This window comes from Vanellus vanellus (assembly GCF_965231255.1).
Source record: "Vanellus vanellus genome assembly, chromosome: 16".
NCBI lineage: Eukaryota > Metazoa > Chordata > Aves > Charadriiformes > Charadriidae > Vanellus > Vanellus vanellus.
In genome coordinates, this window is record NC_138921.1 from 1,782,943 (window position 1) to 1,791,902 (window position 8,960).

The following is an 8,960-nucleotide window of genomic DNA, read 5'->3' on the forward strand; positions in this document are numbered from 1 at the left end:
GGGGAGTGGCGGCGGCGCGATCACATGACGCGGGACGGGGACTGGGCGGGGGGGGGGGAGCGAGCACGTGAGGCGGCAGCGCGGTGCGGGCACCCCCTGGCGGTGGGGTGGGAAGACCCCCCCCCCGCGCGCCGCCACACCACCACCCCCCCCGCCATTTTGACCCCCCGCCGCCATTTCGCGGCCCCGCCGACACCGGGGGGGGGGGGGGGGGGGGGTATCGCGGCTTCGCTGCGCCGACCCTTCCTTTACAGCCGGGTGGCGGTCGGTGCCTCGACGGAGTGTCGGAAAAAGCTCTGGAGAGGGTCGGGGCGGTTTATGCAGCTCAGCCACAGAGCTGCGGCCTGAGGAGCCCCACGGCCCACCATTGCTCCAACGCTCCACTCTAAAAACAACTGAAAAACCCCCACTCTTAAAGGTGTTTTGGGAAGAGGATGACCTGGTGAAGAACGCAAACCAGCAAGCAAACATGGACAACCTCTGAGATGTCTGTGTGAGCGCTGGGCAGTGGTTCGGCACGAGGGGTGGCAGTGCCGAGCCGGGGGGAAGGTGCTGCCACAGCCCAGCCCTGAGGAGAAGTCCTGTCCCCCTCACCCGCTCCCCACCACCCTGGTTTTTATGAGCAGGGTCATGTCTCGCTCTCCACGGAGAACCCAGCGAAGCACCATGGGGACCTGTGGCAGATGCTGCCCTGCCGAGTCCCCGCGTCCGCCGAGGCCCCTTCCCTTCGCACCCCCGCCCTCCCGGCCCCGGGGGATCGCCTTTCTCTGATCTCTGTAATCTGCTCTGATCCCCCCTGATCGCATTACTGCTCGCCCATCACCTGCACGTGCGCCTCTGCCTGCTCGCTCATGGCAGCCCTGCCAGCACGGGCAGCCCGAACCAGGAGCTCCTGCCAAGCCCCGCTGGGGTCTCGCGTGGCTGAGGTGTGGGTGAAGGGGCTCCCCCAGCCCCTGTCGCCAGCCCTGGAAGCATCTCTGACAAAGCACACTTGGCTCCAAGCCCAAGGGTCGGGGCTAGGCAGCTCCTGGGGTGAAGAAAGAAGTAGGCAAACTCCATCCGCTGCTCTGGATAGAGCTGCTTCTGCCCCACCTGAAGGTAGTTGAGTGTTTCCTGCCATTCTAAAGAGACTCCCCATAGAGTCCTTCAGCCACGAGCGCCAGCACCTCTGGCACTAGCAGATACTGAGGCAGCTCTGAGGGCAATTCCTATGTCTGGAAACAGTCTGAGAGTACTTTGGACTCCCAAGGCTGGTATTCTCCCATCAGAAGGTGTTCTGTCACCCAGCTGAACGCCTCTCCAGATAGGCTTTGACATCTGGAGGTGAGGCAACATCTGGAGGACTTAGACAAACTCTGAGACAGGGAGGCATCAAAATCAGTTTCCAACAGCCCTTGCAACAACCCGACATCCTCTAATCTAAAAGCATGTCCAGACCTTCTGCCAAGAACGGAAGGGCTGTGGGTTTTTGTAAACTGAAGAGCGTCCCTCCTGATGCAAATGCACCCCAAACTACCCACATGGGTACCGACACCTGAAATTCTCCACAGATCCTGGCATCTCTTGTGGCCGCAAATAAGGAAAGAAATTTCCTCCAGCCATGTCTAAGGAGAGAGGGGCCTCACCTCATCCTGCCTGTCCCATCCGTGTGATTCCTCAGTGATTCCAGCACCCGCTTGGGATCAGGCCCTGCAGCAGATTGGACAGTGGAGGGCAAAAATCCTGTGATGTGTATTTGAGCACGTTATGGTCACGCTGACCCTATGACTTTTAACCAAATAGAGTCAAGGACAAATCTAACTGGTCCTTGTGTCCAGCACTCGGTGCACTGCTGTGGGATCTCCCCCTCACTGCGATTTCAGCCCTTGAGCAACTCTTCGTCCTTAGCAAAACAGCCCCCTCTCCGCTTTGGTTTGCATTAGGTGGTAAAAAGCATCTCAGCCCTTTTACTGTAGGTACCCATTTACGAGCAGAGGGAGAGGGGCAGCCGAGGACTGGAGCCTGGTGGCTGTTTGGGCTTTGCAGCCAGCATCACTGCCCTCCCCTGGGAAGGGAGGCTGCGAGGGAGGACCGCTGAAGTCAGGGGCGAAGAAATGTCACTGGGAGCCCAGATCCAAAATGCTGTTTGCTCCCAGCCTTGTTAAATGAAAGGATATGTGAGAGGAGGTGCCCAGGCCTATACGGTAACACATAACAGCCTAGTTTCCCTAAAAAATGAAACAAATAAGACATAGTACTTTATACGCGACTGTACTCATGCCCAATTTCAGCCCTAGTGAGCAGAAGGGTAAAGAGCTCTGTGGTATGAAGTTGCTACGTAACTACTGAAAATGGGCGACCAAGGGAGTGAAAACACTTGACTCCCCTGTGAAAGGGAAAGGCTGCAGTGTGCTCCTGGGACATTACACACTGGAGAATCCAGAGGAGAGCGTGCTGTCAAAACAGGGATCTGCATTAAACAGGGCCCAGTTTGCTGCTTGGCTGAGGGAGCGACGTGGGACTGGGAGCGGGGCACGAGCTGGGCTGCGCCACAGCCTACCCTTCGCATGACCCCTGCCCAAAAACGCAAACTGCCAGGGGTGATGCCCAGTCAGGACTTCCATCCCTTCTCTCACTGATTAGCACTGGTGCTGCAGCTCCCTCCTGCAGAAAGGGACACGGTTTCTCCAATCGACACGAGGAGAAACCCTGTTAGATGAAGGGCCTCATCCTGCCCCCAGGAATTAATTTATCGCCACCTTCAGTCAGAACAGTATGGGACCCTGACACACAAGCAAGGAGCCTAAAGCCAGGGAGACAAGACAGGAACCTGCGCTCCTGGCCCAATCCCTTCATCAGGAGACATCCTCCTCCTTGCAGAGGTGGCAAAGCCAAACCTAAAATGGTGAGACATGTCTTCACACCAGTGCTTCAATACACTCCAACTATGAGAGGCAGCCCCAGCCCTGGAGAGCTTGGGCCTTAATGCAAATGCTCTCTCAAATCTAATGCTTTTATCTGGAAGAGCTCAGCCCCAGTGGAGTCAGCAGCTTTGCCAGGAGGAGAGAGAATAGGTTTTGTGCTTTATTTCTTGGTCTTCTTGCCCTTGCCCTTCTTCTTCTTCTTCTTCCTTTTTGACTTGAAGAGGACCCGGACCAAGTAGCCCCTCCAGAAGGCCTGGATGCAGGTGGCAGCACGGGTCATGGTGTTGAATTCCTTCAATGCCTGCTCCTCCTTCTCCTGTTGGATCCTGCGCTCCTCCTCAATCTGGGAATACTCCTGGAGCAGTGTAGCACGTTTCTCCATCAGCAGGGACACCTGGGCCTTCTCCTTGGTGTAGGCAGCATGAACCTCCTCATACTCAGCCTACCAAGACAGCAGATACCAGGTACAGCAAATTTGAGGGCATTCAGCAGCTCTTCCCTGTACATCCCTAGGTTCTTAAACCCATGCCGAATCCAGGCAGAACCACGACTAGGAGCTGAGCTGAGCTGAGCCTTTCCAAAGGGATTCAGAAATGAGGCACATGCCCAGCACTCAGGCAATTTCACAAGATGCCAGGTCTTAATATCTTTATGCTCCTCTGAAACATACTCTCATAATTCTCCCTGTGTTGCAGATAGCATCCACCCTCAGCTGGGAACTCAGACCAGGTAACACACACGCAGGTGTGGATGCTCTGCACAAAAGGACATGTCGCTGCAGTTCGGGTAAGGCAGAGCCTGAGCTAACAGCTTTGCTAAGAAGGCATTTAGATGAGCGGCACCAAAGCCCAGCTAATATGCTGTCCACTGGTGGAAGCATGAGAAGAGCCAGACCACGTCAGCCTGGAAAAGGCCAAAACCAGGTAGTTTTAATGGTGTTACTGCACTTCCAAGCTCAGCAGCAGTTTACACCTTTCCTAATGCCTCTGAAGAAGCCACACGGAGGTGGAAGATTAGGGGAACCAGCAGGGTGGATGTGTGTTTGCCTTAGCAAGTTCTGCCCCTAACCTGCCGTGACGTGGTGCTCCAGCCACCCAGCAGACAGCAAACCCCAATAATCACATTGTTTAACACCTGACAAGGGGGTTCCATTCTTCCAATTAGCAGCCAGCTTCTAGGCCACTCCCTACATTTTGCTTTGTTAGTAATTCAGCAGCTTTTATTCATCTGCATAAATAGGGCAGGAACAGGAAAGCAGCTAGGCAGGCTGTTCAGTTTCTTACCACTCAAGAGACATCTCTCAAGGGGGCCAGCAGAAACAGGAGTATGATTTGGACACCAGATAGGGCCAATGGGACTGAGGACTGGAGCAAAAGTGAAAGCCCTGTTCCCTAGCATCAGGTGGATGTGTTTGACAGAATGTGGCAACACATCTGCTCCCAAATACTGTGGGATTTAGCAACAGATGTAACTTTTTCTAAAGTCAAAGCAGCAGAGAACTCCTGAACACACAGGCAGGACAAAGATACCTGTCCTTCTAAAGCCTGTGCTTCTCCTGGATGGAGAACTGCCCCTCACTTCCATAGTCTCCTGTGTAAGAGCCACGTGTCCGTTCAGACAGGCATCTACATGTACGTATCACCACAGGTGAGAGCAAAGCACTTTAAAGAGGATACCTGTTTTTCTCCCATGTGTGTGTCATATTTCTGGATCCAGTTCCCAATTTCCATCTCCATTCTGCACTTCCTCTGAAACACAAAACAAGACAGGTTCCTCGCAGGCACCTGAAGCCTTGTAAAAAGTAGCCAGAGTTAGAAAACTGTGTGGCTTTGAGCTCCAACATCATTATATTTGAGTGTAACAACCTCTCCTTGTGGCAAGCTTCCTTCAGCTGACACATACTTTGTTTGGCCTGGTTTGGGGATTCTCATGGGACATTCCCTGAGGCCAAAAGGGCCTTATTGGGTTTACAACATGGAGCTGGGTGAGGGCTGAGGGTAGGAACACATCTGAAAGGTGCGTACCACAGTAGGAAATGAACGCATCTGATGGAATGTGGCAAGTCATCGACAAACTGGGGCAACCACCCTAAAATTGAAGCAATAAAGAATGGCTATACATGAGAGTGGGACAGGAAGTACTCAAAAGATGGTGCCTTTTAAACAAAGAGACATTTCTAGCTGTAAAACAGTTTAACAGTGGTTATACTGCAGTATAACCAGCTATGGGCAGTTTACCCCAAGCTGCTGTAGCTGTGCTCCGTGGAATCATCAGGAGAAAGATCAGCGAGAGCCCATCACAAGTGCCACATGATTTCCTGCATGACACTGACCCAGGACTACCCAAGGGCTCCCAGGCCATCATGAGGTCAGACCTCAGCTATTTAGACCACAAGTACAATCTCGGGCCACCCAGAGCTAGGGCACGTGCTAAGGACAGGGAAAGGAGACCTCTGTGGTCGGTAAATCTGTCTACCTGAGCACTAGAATGAGCTGAGAACTCATCAACAAATACTGCCAGGGCACGCAGCCTCAGGAGAAACTGCTTGACAAAGCCACTCCGTTAAAGGGGGTGTAAACAGGTAGAGGTTGGATTTTGTACTGCGGCTCTAACTTGCATTTGATGCTTTGTCAGGGCCCACTGCCACTTCGCTCTGCATCATCCAATGCAAGAGTGAGAGATGCCATCACCCGTGTGTGCTCTCCTGCCTATGGGAGGCCAGCACTTGTTTGGAAGTAACTAACAAGAAGGAGCAAAACGAGGGGGGAAAATGCTCTTTTCCCATTTCTACACTCCCTGTGCCCTGTGTCACCAGCATGCTCTGCTCAGGGCAGAGCTGTTGGTGCAGAGGCCTGAGCCTGCGGGCTGCTCCTGTTTTCTCCTTCTGTATCTTCTCAGCACTGTGATAAATCACATTTCCTCCTCATTCAACTCAACCCGACTCCTTGGCTCGTGTCTTCAGCAAAGTGCCAGACAGAGTAGAACTGCTTAGCTCCTGCCATCAGCTGTGCTCAACCTTGACTAAATCAACTCTAAAAGATGGCTTTATGTAAAGCCAATATTATGTTTGCTCTGCTTACCCTACACCAAATCCCTTGTTTCTTAACATGCGCCTTGCCTTTTTTGCTGTGGCCTTGCTGCTCGGCACTCTGACTGGACCATGACCTCTCCAGCACGCAATATCACAGTGCTGTATAGAGGTGTTTTCAGACCTAGATCAGCAGGCAGGAGGAGGACCTGCGAGCAGGCTACTTCCCTGCTGTAACTGCAGGGTTGCTTTCCACTGGAATCAGCAGAGCATGAGGACAGAGCAGGTACACTCCGACAAACAGCATGTGCATCCTGCCAGGAACTAGCAGGTACCAAGTAATTACTTGCCACTGCCAGCAGCCAGACCTGACAGCGCTACAAAAGGTTTTAAATCTCCTGTTCTAGAGCTCTCCTCCTGTTTACCTTTCTAAGAGCCAGCTCTGATGCTCGATGCTCCAGTACAAGTGCATTGAGTTGTGCTGCTAGCTCGTCAATGTCCCGCTGGAGCCTGGCACACCTGGCCTGGGAGGCTTGCAGCTCCTCTTTCTGCTGTTTTTCCCCTTCCTGCTTGATCTGCTGGATGCCGGCCTTGCAATCTTTGGTCAGATCTTGCATGCTGGTTTTGAGGTCTTCAATCACATTGTCCTTCTTGTGAATCTAGACCCAGAAAACAAAACAAAAAAAATACCATTGAGAAATGCCGGTGAGGCATAAGGTGGGCAGGAGAAGTAAGGCACCCTTGCAAAGGTGGAGGAGATCTAAGAAGACACCCTGCTGATCTGGTAGCAACAGGGACCTGCCACTGCTGGCTCAGGGAACAGTTAGATTTGCGCAGGGTGCTTTGGAAACCTTCCCCGGCTGCTTCTCAAACCTTCCCCCGCTGCTTCTCTGTGAGCCTGTGAATAAAGGTAGAGAATGAACAAGCCAAACTGAGACCCACTGGCACTGCCATCTGAAGAAGAGCCAAAATCAGAGCCACTGGAGCGAGCCCCGTGGCTCCCTCGAGCTTTGGATTATGCTCAGAGTGACTGTCTGGGGACGCAGCAGGGGACGCAGCTCAGTGTGCTGCCTGCAAGAGAAATCCTCAGCTGGGACCAGTGAAACAGATTTATTCATGATGCCCCGGACAAGCTGCCAAATTGCGCATAAAAATCTCAAGTGTCTCGATTCACAGATCTCCAAGGAGCGGAGGGAGTGGGGAAAGCAAGCTCTTGTCTCCATTAGCACCATTCAGCACAGTGAGCACATGACAAAACCTTCCCCTCCGACCCCTCTTGCAGGAAAGAGAAAGAAAAGCATACGTATAAAACAAAGGATTGCTTGTCAGGAGTTCAGGCGCTTGGATGCTGGCACAGCCACAGACTCACAGAAGGAGCCTGAGAAATGCCCATTGGTTTGTCTGTACCTCCGTCGCCTTCACTGGAAAAATGAAGAATGCATATAATCACATATTAATCACCAATGCTCTGAGGCAGCTAGTATTACAGAGTTGGAAGTCACAGAAATGTTGATTTTAAGCAAGAGTGAAGACAGAGCAGATATTAAAAATGGATTTTAATCAGAGCAATCTCTCCCTGGAATGACTTTTCATCATTTCATCAGCAGTGAAGGAAGTCTCACGCTGGCAGCTGACATTGTAGCCCTGCCAAAACACTACCACAGCAATTTGTGCCTGTCTTGCAGCTCCTTTTTAAACTCAGTGACTTGTCATTCAAGTTGGCTGGTATGAACAGGTTCAAAACATGCCAAATTCAAGTTTAAAAAAACAATCATGCACGGAATAAGCATTTTTCATTATATTTTACAATGAAAATAGTATCTTTAAATTTAGGATCTGGTTTAGAAATAATTTCTGGAACTTCCTCTTTAGGAACTGCAAGAAAGAGATCATTTTTTAGCTTACCAAAGTTTTGCTTCAGTAATGCTTTGTTGGAAAACACATTCCCACAATATCATACCTCCTCCTCTCGAGTCCGGATTGCTGCTGCCAGTTCTGCCTGTAAAGCTGTGGTTGCTTCAGTGTTTTTCTTAATCTGGAGGGAGATGTCTTCCACGAACCGAGTCTTTTCTTCCTCTTCCACAGGACTAGTCAAGAATCTCTCAAACATGAAATTCCTGAACTCCCCAAAGGCTTTGATAAACACTTCAGCTGGTGACTCTCTTGCCCGGACTTCGTATTTCAGAGCCTGGCAAAGCAAAGGGTTGGCCAGTAAGAGTCTCAGTATCTTTCTAACGGAACATTTCAGACGTTGCTCTAGCAAGCAGAGACAGCCCCGTTGTTCCTCAGCTCTCATGGTATCCTCTTCTTCAGAGCTGGAAAGCAAGTGCTCCATTTCCTGTGAAAGCTTTTGGTGCTCCATCAGGTTGTTTGTGATCTCAGGTCCCAGCATATCAGCAAACCTGTCCAGAGAGTTGATAATATGTGGGATCAAACTGCTCAGCTCCAGCTTGGCAATTGTCTCATCCAAGACAGTTATGATTCTTTCTGTCTCAATGCTATCAGGTTTTAACCGACGTGAATCTAACATCTTCATGGCATTTGATGTGATTGTTGCCTTCTCTGGAGTTGCAATGCCCTTTGCCAGGGGCTTGTCTCTTTGCTTCGTGTCCTGAGATGATACTTGGAGCCCAGCTGGATCCCCTGTTGTCATGGCTTCAGTTAAACACTTGTGCGTTGAACGCATTGAGGTCTAGAAAGAACATGACATCTCCTACACAGGGCCGAGACTCAGTCAGAGAACATCTCTGCTGCTTCTGTCACATACTCTTCTTTCTCAGATTTTATCTCTAGAAGGAAAATGTGGTGACAGCATTAGAGAAACAATATGGTTTGGGAAAACGAGGGAGTTTCAGATTACGCCAGAGTTCTCCCTGGGTCTGGGCACAGGGTCAGGACATGGAGTCATGCAGAGAGGCTGCTGAACACCCCTGAGAAGGGAGGAGAGTAATGGACTCCTCGCTTTGAAGGGTGGCGGGGAGAAAGCTTCCATCTCCTTCTAAGGTGGAAGGCATGCATTGCAGCTCTGC

The 8,960-nt window shown here is 51.3% G+C and overlaps 1 protein-coding gene across 1 annotated transcript; it reads right to left on the bottom strand.

Annotated features, from left to right (window-relative positions):
* Positions 1-3,063: 3,063 nt before the first annotated feature.
* Positions 3,064-8,584, bottom strand: DRC10 (dynein regulatory complex subunit 10; the record flags this gene model as incomplete). Its single annotated transcript, XM_082491749.1, has 4 exons — positions 3,064-3,345; positions 4,580-4,651; positions 6,357-6,590; positions 7,892-8,584. 4 exons carry the CDS (start codon positions 8,582-8,584, stop codon positions 3,064-3,066), a joined length of 1,281 nt encoding a protein of 426 aa, XP_082347875.1.
* Positions 8,585-8,960: the final 376 nt, after the last annotated feature.